The 21,156-nt window shown below is 43.8% G+C and overlaps 1 protein-coding gene and 1 pseudogene across 9 annotated transcripts in view; one reads left to right on the top strand and one right to left on the bottom strand.

Annotated features, from left to right (window-relative positions):
• Nucleotides 1-428: 428 nt before the first annotated feature.
• Nucleotides 429-3,797, top strand: LOC143655271 (small ribosomal subunit protein uS5 pseudogene; annotated as a pseudogene).
• An 11,665-nt stretch (nt 3,798-15,462) lies between these two features.
• Nucleotides 15,463-21,156, bottom strand: part of STXBP6 (syntaxin binding protein 6) — a 281,394-nt gene continuing 275,700 nt past the window's right edge. For all 9 annotated transcript variants that reach the window (XM_077127054.1, XM_077127053.1, XM_077127055.1 and 6 more), the window contains one exon: nt 15,463-18,507. In XM_077127054.1, the coding sequence (XP_076983169.1) occupies nt 18,484-18,507 (24 nt within the window). In that variant the 3' untranslated portion in view covers nt 15,463-18,483. The remainder of the gene's footprint in view (nt 18,508-21,156) is intronic.

The following is a 21,156-nucleotide window of genomic DNA, read 5'->3' as shown; positions in this document are numbered from 1 at the left end:
TCCTGCCTCTCAAGGTTCAGGAGGTACTCCTTCCTGAGCCTCTTACCAATTTTCCCCTTTTCCAATACTTAGAGCAGAACCACCTATATAATTTTGGAGGCCAGTACAAAATGAGAATGCAGGACTCATGTTAAATATGATTAACCACAGAGTATGAAACCAAATGTGGGGTTTTTTGTCACTACACAACTCAACATTCATAAATTCAGCCCTTCTTGTTTATTTCCAACCCGACTTCTGTTCATGTCCATATAGAAAGTTCTCAAAAATTATTTTTGAATGAAAATCAAAGGACCTGGGATACACTGGAGTGATACAGAGCTCTTGAAAATTCTGTAAATCCATACACACTGCTTTGGGAGGAAATCTTTGACTTAAAAGCATGCTATAAAATAACAGAAGTGTCTGGGATTGTAACGAAGTAGAAAATGGCAACTCGGTACAGGAAAAGTCATTCAGCCTTAGAAAAATGGAATGCTGTTGGGCCAGAATCATGGAAGCAGCATATAGTGGAAGAGGAGAGTGCCCACTTTCAGGAGCTGCCCTCCTTCCTTGGCCAAAGGGTGCAGAGTAAAATCTAACCCATGCTACCAAACATCAAGGCTTTTGGAGACCTGCTTTTTATAAGACATTCCCCAAACCACCTTGGAGTAGGAGTTGGCCCAGTAGGGCTGGGGGTGGAGGATGGGACAGGATTGAAGCAGGAGGAATGTTCTTAAAGCAACAACTATCTAACGGACTTGAGTAATTAGCAAGGCAGCATACTGCCTTCCCATCCTGGGCCTAACTGGAGAGTTAGAATTAGGAAATGGCTGCTGGTAGATGAATGGGGATTGTCTCTGCCATCTGTCTTCCAAATGATCCTGTAGGTACAGCTATTATTTTAGTCAGACACTGGCAGGCGGGCAATTGTTCACAGACTCTGTGAAGAATAGCGGCTGTCAAGGGTTTGGTGAGCGCTATGACTTCCCACAGACCTGCTCTCAGTTTGTGTGAGACATTAAACACGGAGGGACATAGGGCCTTTGACGACCAGGAATTTTTTATTTTTTTATTTTTTGCATGGGCAGGCACCGGGAAATGAACCTGGGTCTACGGCATTGCAGGCAAGAAGTCTGCCTGCTGAGTCACAGTGGCCCGCCCCTGACCAGGAATTTTTAATGGCCTCTTCCCCTGACTCAGTCACTTCTCGTTCCATATTTCCTCTCTCTCCTCTTCTCTAACCCTCTCCTCCTTCTTCTGCTCCCCTCACCCCATGCTTTGCTCCTTCGCTCCCTTATTCCTCCTCCTTCCTCTTTCTTCCCCCCTCTTCCTTTCACAAAACTACATAAATATCTTAGGAGAAAAGTTACTTTTGTCTCTAGAAGGCCTGGAGTAAGGAGGAAGGAAAAGAGGAGGGAGTGGCAAAGTAGAATGTGCTAGAAGAGGAGGGAAGCTTGAATAAAACCTACTGCAAACTCAAGCAGAAGCTCTGGAATCCCCTGGTGGTATTATATCTGGTAAGGAGAGTTACAAAGAGGAATTTAAAAACACAAAGAGGAGATGCCAAAGAAAAGACTTACAAGATTACATGTTGTACTAATCCTGGCTAATAGATTGGCCAGAAGATAAGGAAAAAGAGCTGGAGGAGTTAGAAGCTCATCAAAAATCCCTCAAAGATGGGTATGAATTTGAACACATTAAATAATGCCTTATAACTTGATATTCTCATTTTGTCAGCATTTGAACGTTCATCCCTCTGTTGACCAATTTAAGTGACATAATCCAGCCCATACCTGATTTCAGGCGGCAGGTGGATTTGAAGCACCACACATAGTCCTCAATTCCGTGCACCCTAGAATCCAGTGCCACAGACCCTGAGTTAGGTAGGGCTCCACTGTTCCTTCATCTGAAGCAGGAAATGTCTTTGAATTGGCAGTACCTTGAGGATTAAGTTCAGAGGCAGAATCAATGATTGCTCTCTAAGTCTGGCATATATGACAAGAAATCTAGAACTCTCTGTCTTTCCCCTTCAACCTTGCTGATATTCTTACTTTCTTTCTCTGCAACTTTTCCTCCTCTTCCATTATCCAACCATCAAAACCACTACCAACATCTGCTCATAAGACAATGCTGAAAAACAGAACAAAACATCATTTCCCTTGCTGCCTCGGCTGCAGGAGGTGTCATATATTAAAATCACTGGATCTCATTAGAAAATGTAATTTAAGTTTCCTTACTTCAACATTGCCAAGAAGAGAATCTGAGTACTTCACGTCAAGTATTATTGAAATGCCTGTTTTCCTCATAGTCAATTAACTAAAAGTGTTCTACATACTTTCGGTGGCACAAAAACTTGATGATCAGTTTGATTGTGTGTTGAGATCCAAGCTGAAAGTTATTCCCCGCAAGGTGTTAGAGTACCCTGTCAAATAGCTTATCACTAGGGTGGCCATGTGATTTATCATGAAGCTGGGACACTTTGCAAGTGAAATGAATCTCTATTAATGATTATACCAGGACAGCAAAGATCCCAGGCTGTCCTGGATAAACGTGGAGCATACTGGTCTGCCGCTCAAGAAAAGGCTGTACAGGAGGAGAAGCATTTCCTTGCAAGCAAGGACAGTTACCTCCTTTGAATGCCCAAAGCCCTGACTGCATTTGTCACCTATTTGGCAGTCGTTACATTCTGCCTTAAAATTATATTTCTCGTCAGATGGACCCATCTTTGAGGTTAGGTGGAATTCATATTCCTTTTCCCTAGGAGGTATCCAGAAGGCTCAAATGGTTGTTGGTCATGATCAAGGATGGTCTGAGGGGAGTTACTGGCTCTTCCTGGTATTTCAGGGATGGTGTTCAGGTGGATACTCCCTCCTAAGGATGAACTTACCTCCTTACACACCACAAATTCAGGAGCTTAAAATGAAACGAACTTATTCTCTTGAAGGTTTGGAGGTTCAAAGTCCTAAATACAAGGTGTTGGCATGGCTGGGTTACTTGTGGAGGTGCTCACGGAGGTGAGGCTGAGGACGAGGAACATCTCCCTATCACCAGACTGGGCTCACTGGTCAAGGACGTGAAGACCAAGTCCCTGGAGGAGATATTGCTTTGCTTTCTGCCCATCAAGGAGTCTGAGACCCGTGACTTTTTCTTGGAGATGCCCCTGTAGGATGAGGTTTTGAAAATTATGCCTCTGCCAAGGCAGACTCACAGTGACCAGCTGAGCAGACCCAAGGCCTTTGTCACCATAATGAACCACAGTGTCCACAACCATCTGGATGTGAAGTGTTCTGAGGAGGCAGCCACCATCCCACAGGGTCATCATCCCAAGCTCTCCATCGTCCCTGTGAGACCTAGCTGCTGGCCAAACAAGGGCAGCAAGCCCTACACCATCCCTGGCAAGGTGGCAAGATACTGCAGCTCCATGCTGGGGCTTCCTCCCTGCCTCTCAGAGGCATAGGCATCGTCTCGGGCCCTGTGCCCTAGAACCTGCTGATGGCTGGCACTGATAACTGTTCCACCTCGGCCAGGCTACACAGCTTCCTTGGGAAATTTGCCAAGGCTACCTTTGTTGCCATCTCCAAGACCCACTGCAATCTCATGCCCAAGCTCTGGAGAGAGACTGACTTCACCGAGTCTCCCTATTGGGACTCACCAACAATCTTCTAAAAACTCACACCAGAGCCTCCATGCAGGGCACCCAGGCCCCACCGCAGCCACCACATCGGGCTATTAGACATGGAGGCTCCTATTCCAACAGTGAAATGGTCCGCACATGGATTACTGGGAAAGGAGAGAATTCAGAGACATACTCATAAAGGGCTGACCGATGTTGACATGGTGCAAAAACTGCTTGGGGAAGGGACAGCCTTTCTTTCTGTAAAATGCTTTCCATATCCCCATTCAGAGCAGTTCCCTCAGAAGCGAGGCCCATTTCCATCCAGTGTCACCCCTCCACCGCTCCCTGTCTCCTGACCCCAAGCAAACATCAATTCCTAGAAAGTCATAAGGCCCTCTCCAGTTTGTACCAGCATGGCTTGGAGAATAGCTACAGAGACAGACAACAAGGCTATTAGACAAGGTAATGAAATATGAGGCCTGATCGGTCAAACAGATGGCATGGAGCCCCTGCCAGGGATTTGGGACTTACTGTGTTGGCTCAAGCACCTGGCAGTGGTATCAGTGGCCTGACCAACCAACAGGGCCTGGGATGCCTCCATAGTCAGCTGGCATGAAGTGGTGAACCTCCTCGGCCTTCTGTGCAGCAGGGCTCTTGACGCCCTGGCAATTTGTTACACATGCAGATTCTTGGGCCCCTCCCCAGACCCACTGAACTAGAGACTGGGGGTGGTGGTGGTGGTGGGTGCAGCAGCATCCTGTGTATTAACACGCCCTCCAGGTGGTTCCAATATTGCTCAAGTTTGGGAGCCACCTATTTGGAAATTTCTCAAACTTTAATGTGCATTTGAATGTCAAGGGCATCTGGTGATTCAGTCAGTTGGGTAGGGCCTGATAATATGCGTTCTCAAGCCCTCCAGTACCGCCAGTGCACCTCAACTCTGGACCACACTTTGAGGAACAGGCCTGTGAAGTGGAGGTGCCCAGATTCTTTTTTTAAGCACTCCTGCCTGGGCCCCTCCAGACTGAGGAAGTCTGTCTTAGGACGTGGAGTTTGGCACTGGGTGTCCCCAGAGCTCTCCAGGTGATCCCAATAAGCAGCCAAGATGGGGCATCTTCATTGCGAAGGCTCATGGAAATGCAGCTGCTCCACTAGTGTCAGCCTGTGCCAGAGGCTCTCGAGGGCGTGGCCAGCATTCCTGAAGGCCCTTTCTACAGCGTGGCCCCTGAGCTCAGGGGAGACATGGCGTCCCAGAACTGGAGGCCAACCTAGCAATCACCTCCACAGCCGCTGTTGTGGCTTCCTGGCTGCACAGGCAAATCCTGTAAACTGGTCTGGTTAAAACTGGGAATTCATTCCCTCATGGTTCTGAGGTTAGGAAAAAGTCCAAATCACAGCATCACGAAGGTGATGCTTTCTCCCTAAAGACTGGCATTCTAGGCTGGCTTCGGGCCACTGTTGATCCTGGGCTTTTCTGTCCCACGGCAGTGCACACAGTGACCTCTCCTGGCCTTTCCCAGCTTCTCCCTTCTCTGCATTCCTGTTTCCTTGAATAAGAAGGCCAGATTGTAGTTTAACTTGAGTTTAACCTGAGCATCTTGAATCTGTAAATTCATGTCTTTCACCAAATTTGTGACATTTTTGGTCTTTATTTCTTCAAATATTTTTTTTTCCTGCACCAATCCCTAGCTTCTTTTGTTCTGAGGCTAATGATAAGAATACTGTAACTTTTTTGTTGTTGTTGTCCCGTACTTCCCTGAAATCAAATTAAAAAATATATATATTTTCTCTGTTCTTCAGATTAGAGTATTTCTAGTACCTGCCTTCAAGTTCAGTGACTCCTTCTTTCACTTCCATTCTGCCTTTAAGGTCAGGCAAAGGATTGTAAAATTTCAGCTATTGTATTTCTAAAATTCTAAGTTTCCATTCAACTATTCTTTTAATAGTTTCTACTTCTCAGCTGAGACTTTTTATGTTTCCACTGATCTTAAGAGGTTTATCTTTACCCCAAGGAGCATGGTTATGATAGCTGTATTAAAAGTCTTTGATTAAAAAATATATATATATATAGTAGAATGTATGAGAGTATTAGGAAAATGCAATGCTTGAATGGATTATATTAATTAAAATAGTAAATCCCCTAATGGATTTACAACAAAACTTTATCCCTGCACAATCCCATGAGATATGTGCCATTATTATTCCTAGTTTGGAGTTGAGAAAAGGGAGATATGATCAGGGAAAGTTAGGTTTTAAGCCCAGGTTGGATGTTGAGAATAGGAAAACAGACTTGTAGGGAAAGAAGATGAATTCAGATTTGGACATAATGAGCATAATTACGAAATTATGCAATCCAGCTCTGGAATTCAGGAGAAAGGTCTAGGTTAGAGCAGTTGCTAAGGTCTTTACTTGCGTAAAGAGTAAAAAAAAATCGGTTTGGGGAATGAATGTTTTGATTTAGATAAAGTCTGTAAAAAGAGAAGAGAGGCAGGGCAGAATTTTTGGAAACTTACACTTCTAGGGCCAGTGAGGAAGGTCAGAGAGGTAGACAGCTAGGAGACACCAGTGTTACCGTAGAGAACTGTTGTCAGGGTTTTGAGAGAGACACAGTGGTTTGGTAGAGAAAGGAACCAGACTGCTGAAGGCTAGTGAATCAAGGCTCTTTATTTGTGAAGTTTGTTGTGGACAGATGGTGAGAAGATGGTATCTGCAGGGGAGAGTAAGGTGAAGAAAAAGTTTTAAAAATGGTTAATGATAGGGTGGTGGATGGTGGCTCAGTGGCAGAGTTCTCGCCTGCCATTCTGGAGACCCGGGTTTGATTCCCGGTGCCTGCCCATGGGAAAAAAAAAAGGTTAATGACAGGGGAGCAAGCATTTGACTTCTGAAAGAAAGGAGAAGTGGAGAGAGAGATGAACATACAAGAAAATTAGATTATTAATGGTGGAGCAGGGTCTTGAGGAAGGAAGAGGGGATGGCAAAGCTTTCAGAAGATGGAGGGATATTAAAGTTGGGAGTGTAAGAGATGCAAAGAAACTTAGACAAGAAGGTGAACAAAGTAAAGTTAGTTTTAAATATGGTAGCTCTGATCCTAGCAAAGTAGAAAATTAGATCATTTGCCAGAAGTAAGGAATTTGAATTGGGGTGGGAGACTGGGGGAGAACGGGGAGGGTTTGGAAGAGTTGATGTGGCAGGGTGAATCCAATATCAGGCAGGGTCCAATTAGGAGAAAGAAAACAAGCCAATTATTTCATCAGGACAAATTTAACCTAAAAAATTGGTAATTAGTAAAAGGTGGTTAATTGCTCAGGGTGGAAGGGGACTTTAAGAGGCCATAAGTAGCATGTGCAACACTCACACAGTCCACCTCCCGTATCAAAGGAGGGCGCAGAAGAGTGGATTTAGAAGTAGGAGACAATAAATTGACGTCTGGCACAGATGAATAAAGGGATTGCCTAATACTGTACATAAATAATTTTATAGCTTAGAAAACCCTAAACCCTTCTTCTTTGTTTCCTTTCCAGATTCAGAATCCCAGGGAAAAGGAGAGTATCGGGGAGTAAGGAAAATGCATTACTTTAGAAGTTGGCTGGAAGCAGTGAATGCAACTGCCAGAATCAAATAAAAAAATAAAAAATAAAAAGGAATATTTGATTCCAGACGCTGGAGAAATTTATTGTAAATTTCAGTTGGTCTAATGAGGCTGAGCTGAGCAGTGGGGACAACGTTTTCAGGTCCCCAGGGTGGTAGTTAAAGCTCTACAGAACATACTGGGGGTGGGGCTGCTAGAATCTTGATAGATGCTGTATTAGTTAGGGTTCTCTAGAGAAACAGAATCAACAGGGAACACTTGCAAATATAAAATTTATGAAAGTGTCTCACGTGACCGTAGGAATGCAGAGTCCAAAATCCACAGGGCAGGCTGCGAAGCCGATGACTCCAATGGATGGCCTGGATGAACTCCACAGGAGAGGCTCACCAGCCAAAGCAGGAATGCAACCTGTCTCCTCTGAGTCCTCCTTAAAAGGCTTCCCATGATTGGATTTAGCATCACTAATTGCAGAAGATACTCCCCTTTGGCTGATTACAAATGGAATCAGCTGTGGATGTAGCTGACGTGATCATGACCTAATCCTATGAAATGTCCTCATTGCAACAGACAGGCCAGCACTTGCCCAATCAGATGAACAGGTACCACAACTTGGCCAAGCTGACACCTGTCCCTAACCATGACAGATGCTAACAATTCACCTTCTAAAATGTGGTTGCATTTTATATTTCCATTCAATAGTATTTGATGATTAAGTATCATCAAGCTTTTGAACACTATGTTTTTAAGACTTGTGTTTGAGAAATTATGAATAAGGTTAAATATTTTTAAATTTAAATTTTCAAATTTAAATATAACTATTTAATTTTTTTTTCTGCAAATTCCCCATTTGTGTCCTTCTGTATGGAGGCTTTAAGGAGAGGAGAGATGAATTCATTCAAAAAGTATATATTAAATTCTAAGCATGACCCCTGACCTCTCAGAGCGTAATGTAGCATAGGTGAAACAATAAACAAGTAAACAAATGAATAAAATATGCATGTTGATACATTTGATGTACACCATGGGAGGGAAAAACAGGGGGGGACCTACTCTTTAGATATGGTGGTCAAGGAAGACCTTTCTGAGCTGGAGGCACGTAAGTGGAGACTTGGTTGACGAAAAATGATCAGGCATGTGAAGGGCGAGGGAAAGGCCCCTTCTTGGCTGCAGAAAGAGTGCAGGTGAAGATTTTCAGGTGGAAAAGAACCTGGCATGTTTGAAGAGCTGAAAGACGGTAAGGTCTGTTACAGCATGGTTTGTACTGAGGTGTAGTTCATTCACGGTACTGATTGAATTCAGGGGGACAGATCTCTGTAGACCCAGCACACCTGGGCACTACATTTAAAGCTGTCTTTTCTTAAATAAACCCTACTGTGAAATTTCAGGCCAAGGACTTCTGTGGGTTTGCTTGCGGAATTAAGAGTTGTGAAGACTTTTAGAAGCCTCTCTCTTAAGGCAACTCTATTGGATTGTTCCTAATAAAGGATTGGTTTGAATGACCTTCTAGAGTTGACTCATGTCAACTATTTCCTAATAGCCCCTTATTGTAATGGCTTGTGCTTTATAAGGATAATATATCCATTAGAATTAACTTCTGTCCCTCATGTGGCAGCATCAGCCTCCTTTTGCTTTTCATCCACCCTCATCCCACCTCTGCGAGGAGAAACTGAATAAGGGGGGAGACAGGAAAGGTACCAAAAGGATGCCTGATAGAGTAGATTAGGGTTCATACTCTTTTCGCCTTGGTTTCTTCATCTCTCTCATCTAACACAGCTGATGAGCATGGTGTGCTAGTTTGAGACTGCCAGGTACCCCAGAAAAGCCATGTTTTCCTGATTCCATCTTGTGGGGCCAGACCTATTGTTAGTGTGGAACCTCTTGAGTAGGTTGTTTCTGTGGAGATGCGACACACCCAATTGTGGGTGTGACCTTTTGAAAAGATGGAGGTGTGACTCTGCCCATTCAAGGTGGGTCTTGATTAGCTTACTGGAGTCCTTTAAAAGGGGAAACATTTTGGAGAAAGCTCAGAGTTGACATAGATGCATTCAATTAGAGATGCTTGGAGTGCTGACAGAGAGAGCAGACACCTAAACAGGGATGGTTGGAGATGCAGAGCCCAGCAGACGTCATCATATGCCTTCCCATGAGATGCTAAGCAAGCCAGAATCCAGAGTTTAGCCCTGGAGAAGCTAAGTGAAGGCTCACCGTTCTAGTTTGCCAGCTGCCAGAATGCAATATACCAGAGACAGACTGGCTTTCAGTAAAAGGCGATTTATTTAGTTAACATATAGTTCTTTAGAGGAAAGGCAGCTAACTTTCATCTGAGGTTCTTTCTTACCTGGGAAGGCACAGGGTGATCTCTGCTGGCCTTCTCTCCAGGCCTCTGGGTTCCAACAGCTTTCCTCGGGGTTATTCCTTTCTGCATTTCCAAAGGCCTGGGCTGAGCTGCGAGTGCTGAGATGAGGTATGCTGAGCTGCTTGGGCTGTGCTACCTTGAGCTCTCTTATTTAAGCACCAGCCAATTAAATCAAGCATCATTCATTACAGCAGACATGCCTTCTAGCCCACTGCAGATGTAATGAGCAACAGATGAGGTTCACATACCATTGGCTCATGTCCACAGCAACAGAACAGGTACCTTCACCTGGCCAAGTTGACACCTGAACCTAACTACCACACCCACAGATGCTTAGAGAGGAAGCTACTGGAATCAGAAGCTGGAAGCAATGGAATCAGGGACAAGGACCAGCCAATGCTGGCCATGTGCCCTCCCATGTGACAAAAGAAACCTGGATGCCATCTGGCCCTTTCTTCAAAATCAAGGCATCTTTCTCTGGATGACTTAGTTTGGACATTTTTAAGGCATCTTAAAATGTAAACTACAGTAAATAGAACTGTAAACTTGTAACTTAATAAATCCCCTTTATAGAAGCCAACCCATTTCTGGAGCATTGCATTCCAGCAGCTTTAGCAAACAAACACATGGTCATGAGGATAGCTTTATTTGGAGAAGGGGTGGCTTATCCACCATGGAGAGTCATGGTGGAGCCCAGAGAATGGGTGCATGGTCTCAGATACAGGCTTGAGAACATGGAAATAGCTTTTCCCCTGTCCTTTCTCCTGCTATTTCCAAAGGGAAGGCGTGATCAGGTGGGGCCTTTCAGTGAAATGGAGTTGAGAGCTGAGTCCTTCCTCTCTCTGAAAGAATGTCCTTGGATTGTGCCTCCAATCACTATCATGCTGGGATAACTAATTACCATTCTTTTACCTTTTGCTCAGTGAATTTCCAAGACTTTGGCCATTTCTGTGGTCCCCTCCATGCTAGTCTTGTGTTAGAACAACCAGACACAATAAGGAAACAAATGTACTTCTGACCAACCTCCCTGACTTTTTTTCTGACATTTGCAATTTTGTTCTGTTGATTTCAACAGGATTATTTCCTAGGTTGGCAGAAATCATTGTCTCCAGTGGGATGTCAGAAAGTCTCAAGAGTTACCAGTGGTCCTGGAGTGAACTGCCTTCCCTGTACTCAGGATCCTTTTCCTCTTGGGTTGCTTCTAAGCCCAGTTGTCTCCTTCTAGTTTCTTTGTTCCACCTTCCAAAATGGCAAATAGGGTAGATGATGTGGCTGAGGTTTTTTTGCATGGGCAGGCACCGGTAATTGAACCCAGGTCTCCAGCATGGCAGGTGGGACCTCTGCCTGCCAAGCCACCATGGCCCACCCTGTCTGAGGTTTTTTTTATGGGGGGTAGGAGGTGAGATGATTTATTTTTGGAAGGGTGGAGAAGAGATGATCATACCATCTGTACGATCTAGTAGTAAGGGACACCGTCTAGTATAAAGAGACAGGGGAAGGAGGATGATTGGTGTGAGGGGGGAAGACATCCCCTCAGTCATGGAGGGGACCAGTTGAAGACCAGGCTCTTCGTGGATAGCCCGCGCCTCTGTAGTTAACACTTGTACTTCCACGAGCCCTTTTATATTACACATCTCGCTTTGCTTGTTAGGTCTCTGAGGCAGGCATGCTACAGATTATTCTCCTTTGTAAATCTGAGGAACCAGACCCAGAAAAATTACATAATTTGTCTCAGGACACGAAACTAGTGACAAAGTCAGGAGAATTTCTGCTAGGAGGGATGTTGGTTAATTCAGTTTTCCACAGAGAAATGTGCACGGCTCAACATTTGTTGAAAAATAAAAAGAGATCCGTAGGGCAATTAGTAGAGGGCTAGAATTTAGAACTTCGGTCAGGGCAGGTCTGCCATCTGTAACTTATCTGTTCCTTCTTGCCTAGACAGTCCTTTATAAATGACTTAGCTCCCAAATAGCATTGGGTTGACTGAACGTCATAAGTAACAGCACCAAGACAAATGGGAATGGGAAACTGCTGACAACATAGTTCTTTTGGGGGCTTTCTTTCCCTCTTCCAGCTGAATGACTAAAGGTGTTTCCAGAGAGGTACCGTTATCACTGATTTACACTTTACTGAGATTTTAGTTACTACCTTTTTTCTCTTAGGGTTATTTGTACTTTAGTCCCAGGTTCAATTTGTGGAGTAAATGGTTCTCTTTAAATTAATCTTAACATAAGTCATTTGGGGACAGAATATTTTGGGGTAGCATCCTCAAAATCATATCAGCATATCTGTAGACCAATTTGAACTTCTTTTTAAAATGGGAGTATGAATTATTGTCAGAAGAACACTTCTAATAATCTTAGACCTGAAAACCATTCATTTCCATCCCCAGAGTTGATGGCATTGACAAAGGCCAACTTTTCTCTCTTCTATTACAAATTGTCTCTTTTTGGAAATTTCCTCCAGAACGTGGCCACCACTGGGTTCCTTAGGTTAGGAACCTCCACTTTACCCCAGAGCTGGGATCTATGAAATGCCCAGGTTTCTGGGCCATAAAATTGGCCAGAACTGGCTTGGGTATTTTCTGCCTTGTGTGCCCTGTGCCAACATGTATTTAAAGAAAGTATGCCTGCTTGGCCAGCCAGCAGTGCAGTCTGGCAGGCATCACAGCCGACATGCAAGCTTTCCTACTCTGTCTTGGATCCATCTCGCAGAACCAGCAGTAGTTACGACTGACATCCACCTATGAGCCGGGCATGGGACTGATGGGTTCACATTCATTATTTCATCGACTCATTCTAATAACCTGTGATGTAGATAACCACCCTCACTTTACAGCGAAGAGAAGGAGATTCAGTAACTTGCCTATGGCTGCACACCCAGTAGGAGAGGATGGAGCTGGGATTGAAGGCAGGGCAGGTGCACCTAGGACCAGGCACTTAGCCAGAAACCAGAGTTGGCTTCCAGCAGGCGAGTCACCACCAGGGGGCACGCTGCCCTCATCCACGCCAGTTCCCGTAAAAGGCGATGTTTTAATTTTCGTGTGGGGTGGGACACAGTTCGTACATTCTTTTCTTCCACAGTTTCTTTTTAGAAGTCCAAATGCCTGAGCTCAATATTGCTTCAATACTATTGTAAAGCTTTAGACCAAGGCAAGTGTATCTACTAGCACCAGTCACCGTGTTGCCAGGTCTAAGAAAGCAAAAAATCCCTGAAGGAAGGTTACTGTACTATGAATAAAAAGAGGCCTTCAGTAGCAGGCACCCGGTTTTCCTTCTTGGGGCAATAGAAGAAAGAAAACTAACAGAAGGTTTAAGGCCCTAATCACTAAGGAAGCTGTGTTACCATTAAACAGGTTATTTGGTACATACTGTCTGGTGATACAAAAGGAACTTTCTTTGGAAATTGTGAATGAACCAAGCCATGTTTTAGATCTTGTAGTAAAGCTCAGAGAATTCACGGGTTCATTTTTCCCCCTTCCACGTCATCTGACAAAACAAAAATGGAGGTGGCAAAGCAATTGTGATACAATGTCTTGGGACAAAGGCTCCATATCTAATGTTGACAAGGACACCTGGGACTTGTAGGGCTCGAGATTCCTGTCCAGCCTCTGACACCTCTACGTCTGGGAGTGTGATGGGGACAGACCCTATTTAAACAGGCGTCCTTGACGGTTTCAGCACACACAGACAGGAAAAAAAAAGTGTATGTTCTATAAAAAGTGTTCATTCCGTCACCGAGAATCAAAAGCATTTAAAATGTCTAATAGACAAAACGTGAGAGCAATGACAATACACAGAAGCTGAGTCAGGGTCACCCAGGGCTGTCCATCAACTCCTGTGGGGCCCCAAAGGAGGCCAGGCGGCTCGGCCTCGGGGAGCAGCGGCCTGCAGTGCCCGGCAGGGCTGGAAGACCCCAGCGCCCAGGCCCGTGATTCATCGGCAGAAAGAAGAAAATGTGGCAGAAAAGTTCAAGGGAAGGAGGGGGGATGGGTGGGAAGTGAAAATACCACTCAGGAAATCCTGAGGCTCTGAATAGGGCTCAAGGGAGAAAACATAATGGGGGGTCAAAGGCAGAAGGTTACACTGTAGCAGTCATAGAGCTTCAATGCACATTATATTTAATTTCCTTGAAGGCTTTCATTTGCTGGTTTCAATTTAGTAAGCATCTGGTGAAACCAGGTGCCCCACCAGCGCCTGCTGGAGTTATCTTTTATCTTGGCAATAGTCAAGCTGTCCAATGACACCAAAAAAGACGAATTTGGGAGGAGAGTGTTCGCATTTCTAAAAGATCCCCCCAGCGATTGTGACACACAGCCAGGATGGAAGAACTCTCCAGAGCTGCTGCAGATCGGCTCTGTTTACTAGGTAACACCTTAGGAGGGATTAGCAAAAGCAGGATTTATGAATGGTAGGAAAACAAAGAGGAAGGCAGGGACAGAAGAAAGGAAATTGCTAAAAAGTTTGGAGGAAGAGGTATAAAAGAAGACAAATTTCGCCTCAGGCTGGCTCTGGTTCTACAAAATCATTTTAGAGGTAATCTCTGGGTTTTAAAAAAGTAAAAGAAAAGAAAATCCATCTCTTGCACTATAAAAGGAGTAAAGAGACGGTTAGCACAATCGCATTCAGAGAAATAAAGCATTCCTCGTGGGTGAGATGTGTTCTTTTTCCATGCCTCCTAAATCTTTAAATAGCTCATGCTCTGATAATGGCACACCTGGGCTGTTTCCACGGTTTCGCTGACTCCTGGAAAGACTGTCACCTGCCTACTCACTCCAGGGGCAAGAAGGTGTCAGGAAATGACTTGATGGGGGAATGTAGGACCGGCTCAGCTCCTTCCTTGAAGTCAGTTTTGCATGAGCTGCGAACCTGTATCGGTAGGATTAGCTCCCACCCAACCTCGCTCAGCTCTGGAGAAGAAGCATGCAGAATGGATATCAATAGTAAATAATACTCAGACATTTGCATTTCATTTTGAAATTTATTTCTGGTTTTCCTACCACCCTGTCTTCTTCTCTCTACCCCACCTCTGCCCTCAATCTGCTTGTTCGGAAGATCATGAGTATGATAAATCAATAGTTTCTCCTGCATGTTCCCACTGACAGCAGAAAGAAAGGCAACATTGATTTAAAAAAAAAAAACCTTCTAGTATTACCGTTCCCGTAAAATGAGAATTGGTAGTGGTCTATCACTAAGTAAAATTTATACTAAGAATAAAGATCTTTGCAAGGCAATTGTTTTATAATTCAGTTCACAAGAGCTGGTGATTTTCAGTGCCTAATTAATTTAAGGCTGCATCTGTACCTAGCCAATTTTTATCTTTACTTCTCTGAAGAGTAAAGCCTGCAGTCTCTCCTTGCCTTCCACCTGCAGTCTTCCCAGGAAATATTCCAAAGTCCCACCTGCTTTACTGAGTGTCGCTGCAAACCCAGAGGTGGCTGTCCTGCTTCAGTAGTAACCCGTGCTACTTCCCTTGATGTGATGATAAAGCACATTTGTTTTTCCATAAAAATAAATCTACATAATATGATCAAGTCATGTTTGTAATTTAACAAGGCATAAAACTAGTGTGCTGAAATGAGGGCATACGTTGTCTCGTGAATACCTGAGTTGGGCTCATCACTAATATCAGCACAAAGATAACTTATTGGATGGCTTAACTGCTTTACCCATGAAATGCAAAACAATACTTAACTTTTGCCTATTGTCTAAATTAAAGTTAATGTTTTAGTCTTCTTAAATTTCAAGGTTTTTCCACTAGAACATATATAAAGAAACTTTATCATTATGCAAATCCTGGTTCTGTGGTCTCCTGTAGTCACCCAGATTTTCCCTTTAGCATGAAAAGTGTGGTGATGACTAGCTACCTACTTTTTTCATAATGTTTTACAGATTGCACAAATAAATGAGAGAAACAAACTTTCATCACAGACTTAAAATATTTAATGACAAAATCAGAGTTTGCTGTAACAGTGAATCAACAGAGCAGGTGGTACTTGTCTCTGAATGAAACGGAAATTTTATTTGACATCTTAGAGAACTTCTGAAGAATTAGTAACTGTACAACAGACATCAGCAGAGTTACAAGTTCAGAAATTAAGAGGGGAACCTATCTGTAATGTCCCTTATTTAGGACATTCTGTAAATATTTTTACATAAATGCACAAACTTTGCTAGCCACAAAAGTAGTATTAAGACAGATTTCACTGTAATTTTAAGTCTAACACAACCTTGACATTTTTAGAGCTTAAAAAAAGTTAACTACTGATCTTGTTACATTTTACAAATACATTCTTTAATATGAAACATTAACCTGAATAACTGTGCACTCCCTGTACACAGGTATCTAATACAACTAGTGAAGAATACTACTGCTAAGTTCCAGGGAGAAGTGATAACACTGGAAAATTTCTTTTCTTTATGCGCTGTCAAGACAATCTAAGAAATCCTTCACAGAAACAAGAGTATTCCGAAAATGTCGAGTGAAGTGCAGAAATAAAACAAACAGAAATTAAATGTCTTCTAGCAAGCTCATCCAAACGAATTGGTCCCAAATGATGTGTCGTTTTAGCAATTTTCTCTAGGTTAGACTGTATTCGTTTTTTGTATTGCAGTACCTTCTACAAAAGGATAGCAAAGAACTTTAGAAGTGTTCACGTGGACTTCACATCAGCGGGCAGGCTGGGAGGGGGTGGGGGTGGGGCAGGAATTGCTGTCATAACTTTTTGGTTGGGAGAGGCCTGGGCAGGACTTTGATGCAGGGAAATCAAGGGCATGGCCATGGTCGGGAAACAAATCAACAGAGAAAGCTAATAAAGATTTACACGGGGTTTCTTCTCATCCGGGCTATTGCCAATGAGGCTTAAGTCTAAAAGGATAAACAGAGAGTGAGGGTTGAGGGCAAGGCGTGGCATCCATATACACATGGAGAGTAACTGTCACAACTCTACCAGGGAGGAAGAATCTCAGATTTCACAGTATGCTTATGAGCTCATCCTCCGCTGCTTTTTAGAAGTAGCTTCCCAAATGCGGCTGTCAGAGAGCTGGCAGCAAATTTTATTCTTGAGTTGGGCCAACTGTCAGGGGTTTTAGATTTTACCCTTTCAATTATTTATGCCAACGAACTATCTCTGAAGCTAGAATTCAACTTGGGAAGATGCATATATATACACGTGTTTTCTGAACTGATCTCTGAAAATAAAAACCTTTTTGGAATGTTATCTGGGGCTTTTCATAGAAATTATAAATGCCTCTAATGGTACTCACCAGATGGCAAGTTCCTTGCGTCTTTAAGTTTTAAAGACATCAAAAGAAAAGTACAAAATACTACAGTATACTTACATAGTTTACTATATAAATTTTAGAGCTTTTTAAAGTGGATCACCTCCTTAAGGGGATTTAGAAATTTGTCACAGGTGAATCCCATTTGCCTTTGGATGCATACTACCCAAGATTACCCATTTTTCCCAATTGCTAAACTTTCTGTCTCCTCAGGATTGCTTTATCGAGAGAAGTTTAGCCACGTAAATCAGCAGCAATAATCCAAAAGTCATTTTATGCTGCCATGTAAGAGGCTAGAGAACATTTGGACTCAACTGGCTCGATGGGTAGGAAGGAAGAGAAAGGGGGAAAGAAAGGGATCCTGAAGATTCAGGCAGCTTAAAAATCAACGCACTAAAATGGGCGGCTGAAAATGTGTCTAGGATGCCCAGCTTTTATGCTTAGCATTTTAAACCCTCTGGGAAACAAAACTCTCAGATTCCAAACCCAGAAATATCTTGGGTAATACAAAGCCAGGGGGTGAGGGAACAAAATTTATTAAATCTGACTCTGTGTAAAGGTTTGGTGGCTGTGCTGTTTTATGTCAGATCAGGACAGCTGCAAATGCAATGAAATGCAGTTTGTTAAGAAAACCATAACTTAAGTTACATTAAATAAATAGATGACAGTAACAACATCAAAACCCCCAAAATCAGATAGCGAGAAAATGAAGGCCATTTCCCAAGGACATTGTGAGGGTATGCATGAACTTGTAAAAAGAAAAACAAAAGGATTTAAATGCAGTATCTTTTCACATTATCATTTACACAGACCTTTATCTGGACAAATCAATTCTTGATAAAAATCCAAGCTTTTCAGAATACCAGCTTTGGGGACAATGACAAAAGAGAGAAACAGCTTGAAATGCACAAAGGTTCTGAAATAGGCTTTTCCTCAGGTCTTTAATCTCAAATTTTTATTCATATGACGATTCCCAGCGATCAGCTTGGAAACAAGTAAGTGGTAAATGGTAGCTCAGAGAGTAAGTTTCTCTATGTGCTTCTGATTTGCTTTCTGAATGCAGATGATGGCTCATGCAAAAGACGATTATGTAAAGAGCAAAATTTAAGACTGCTGTTTCCCCTCATAAATCCAGTTGTTTTCCATAATATGGATTTATGACTCAGGATATAGAATCTTAACTCTTCAAACGAAAAGCAGCTGGGAGACTGAGGGAAAAAATTACTGCTTGACTTTTGTTTTCATCCAGGAACAATAGCATCTGATGTCACCACATTAAAATGGTTTCCTGTTGAATATCAGGAAAGAAACATACATGTTGCTAGTTTAGACCCAGCTAGGTGTATCATTTGGTCCAAATTTCATATTCAAACTACAAAGGAAAAAAAAAGGAACACACATACACACACACAAGTCAGGGAAAAAACCCCATAACACGAAGCTGACGCTATTGCAGCATTTCTTAGCAAGATCATTAGGGAAATATATAAACACAACATCTTTTCTTCCATATTAACATCTGAAAAGGAAAAACAAACAAAACTTCAATGTCCATATAGTGGGGGGGGGGGGGAATGAAGCAAGCGGAGGTCTGGAATTCTTGTAAAAACTGCTAAACAAACTTCCATTTCTCTTAAGGGATCGCCAGGATAGGCAGTTTTCAACATTTGTGCTTCATGGCAAGCTAAGGAGAGAAAGGGGTGAGAAAAGTAAGACCTTATTAGCGGCAGTACGTTTACTCTGTGCAGGGCTGGGGAGACTGTGCCGGGCTGCCCCTTGCCCACACTGACAAGGAGAAGCAGCACCAGCGTTGTTATTCCCAGAGGCACCCAATAAATGCACCTTTTCCCAAACCATTTGTCGGGCATTCTGTTTGTTACTCTTCCTTAACAGTAACTTTACTGGTGCATGGCTGAGTGTTGACAGGTGCTGGGAGGGTGCGGGGTGTTCCCGCTGAAGGGACAAATGGAAAAACCAAGGCACAGACGGAATGAATGACTTACCCCAGGAACAGGTGGCCTCGGGGCTCCCAGGTTACTAGTCACGCAGGAAAACCAATACTCCTCAAATGCAACTATTCACTGACATCTCATAAAATATTAAAAATCAACAAAGGTTGAAAGACAATCTGCAATGATCCACTCAGTATCCAGGTGGGACAATCATCAAGTCCAGAGCACCTGACTATTATTAAATTGGGTTATTGGCCAGGGCTGAGCAACAGATCAACTCCGGGCTTTTTGATTTTTTTCTACTCCTCCCACTGGTTGGCAGGCTAAGTGATGCGGGTGTTTGTCAAGAAGGGTGGAGGAGGTTGATAACTCCGGACCTCCAGGAAAGACAGTGGGGAAATAAGCCTGGTCCCTCCCTCAGATCTGTCCCACTCCCCAGGTACCCTCTGAGCCCCTCTGCTGAGCAGCCTCCACTTCTTGCGCTGCCTCTAGTTTATATACATATACAATTATACACACAGAACTGCTAAGTGTTGTGCATAATGAATACCAGCCATAAATATCTGATTAGTGCTGCTGTCCTGGTACTCACTGAGCAGTAAACCTTCAATTAATGGGCTTGTGCCAATTCGCCCACAGTCATTAATCTTCAGCAGTGAAGGTGCCGCTGCTCAAAGCAGGCCCGGGAACCTCAACGGAACCCTGCATTGCCCCTGGTTTCAGACAGGGGAACCCCCACCAGAAAAAAAACTGGACTGGCTGCTTTGCTATTTGGCTATTTTTGCAGAAAGTGGCATCATTCTCACGTTATCTAGGGTTTGTTTTTTTCATTCTCTGGACTTAGGGTTTTTAGAATACGGAAGGCAGGGGATAGAGCAGAAAGGGCACTGGATTAAAAGAAGTCAGGATTCCTGGATGTTGCTGCTTCCCTCCAATGAACCTGCCACATGACTTTGTGATCTAAAGTCACAATTGCTCCATTCCTCAGTTTCCTCTCCATCTATAAGATTGTTTCCCATTCTAAAAACTGATGGATTAATTTAGAAGTCAGCATTTCTACATGAAAGGAGAGAGAGGTCCATATCTCATGGAGAGCTTGTTCCTTCAATGCTATGTAAGCTATACCGGGGGGTGGGGGGACAATGCATCAAGGCCTGGGCTCTTGAAGTATCTTTTGGCAGGTGACTATAGGAACACAGCCATTCCCTCCCAGGGAGCAGAGAGATGTCACTCACCCCTCCTTCCACCCAAACATAGGCTTGTGCAAAACAGGGCAGATCAAGGCCCCTTTCTGTGGGAAATGTCATCTGAGGATGCCTAAGTGTGGATAAGGCTCCCGCTTGCTGACTCACCATTGCTGGCAGCCCTCAAAGCACAGCACACACTGCAGTGTTGTGCTTTTTGGGTCAGGGAAAAGTGAGCAGGCCTGCCTCTGTGGTTTAGTTGTTCTTTTCTAAGTGCTGGAATTATGCCAAGCCCAGAGCTCAAGAAGACCCACATGTCCTGAAGCCAGGCTAAATGGAGCAGGGCGAGAGGGGTGGAGAGAGGGGGTGGCTACAGAGAGGGGCCGAAAGGATCATTTTCCATGTGCTCTATGGGAGACACCACCCAACTTTCCTGATGGCAAGGGTCATGCAAAAGTGATCCACCTGCTAATATGTCTGGGTCATTCTGAGAGTCCTGATGAAAACAGGAAGGCCAAAGATCCTGTCTGTGGCCATCTAGAAAGGTGTGCCATCCTCTCTGGTCAGTGGGATGTCCATACTCAACCAGGGAACACTGAGGACCTGCGACCTGGAAATGCTGCTCGCTGCTCGGAGCTCTAACAAGGGCACAGCTTCACTCCTCGTAAACACAACCCACTCCTTGTGAGTCAACAGAGCCAGATCTGTCTGGGGTTGGAAGGCCCAGGCCCCAGCTCTGAGCCCTCCCCTTCCCAGCAGGTCTGGGGTGGGGCCAGTAAAATGACATCTTTATGGTCAGCCTACTCTAGAGGGTCCAAATCAGAAGTCCTAGTCCTTGGGCAAATAGCCACATCTTACTAAAAGAGGTCAACCTCTGCTTGTTAGGAATAATGCCAGTGCCGGGGTGATTCATAAGTGCACATTCCAGTTTTAGAAAAACGGCAGGTCTGGCGAGGACACTGTCTCTTTCACACTCCCTCACACGCACCAAAAGATACTAACTGCCCCAGCCTCCTTCTGCTTAGAGCATGTATCAGAGGGGAAAACAAAATAAACACAAACTGCCAACCCCCATCCTTTTCTACTGAAAGCAGATAGCTGTCTGGCCTGAATTCTCCTGTTGGTCAAAGCAAGAGGCCTCTTGGCCCTTGTTGGCCTAATCAGCTTCTGCTGTGGTAAGTCCTGCACTATGCTGCA

This window comes from Tamandua tetradactyla, chromosome 14, assembly GCF_023851605.1.
Source record: "Tamandua tetradactyla isolate mTamTet1 chromosome 14, mTamTet1.pri, whole genome shotgun sequence".
Taxonomy (NCBI): Eukaryota; Metazoa; Chordata; class Mammalia; order Pilosa; family Myrmecophagidae; genus Tamandua; species Tamandua tetradactyla.
The sequence above is the reverse complement of the archived record's forward strand: the minus strand, read 5'-3'. Positions and strand labels throughout refer to the sequence as shown.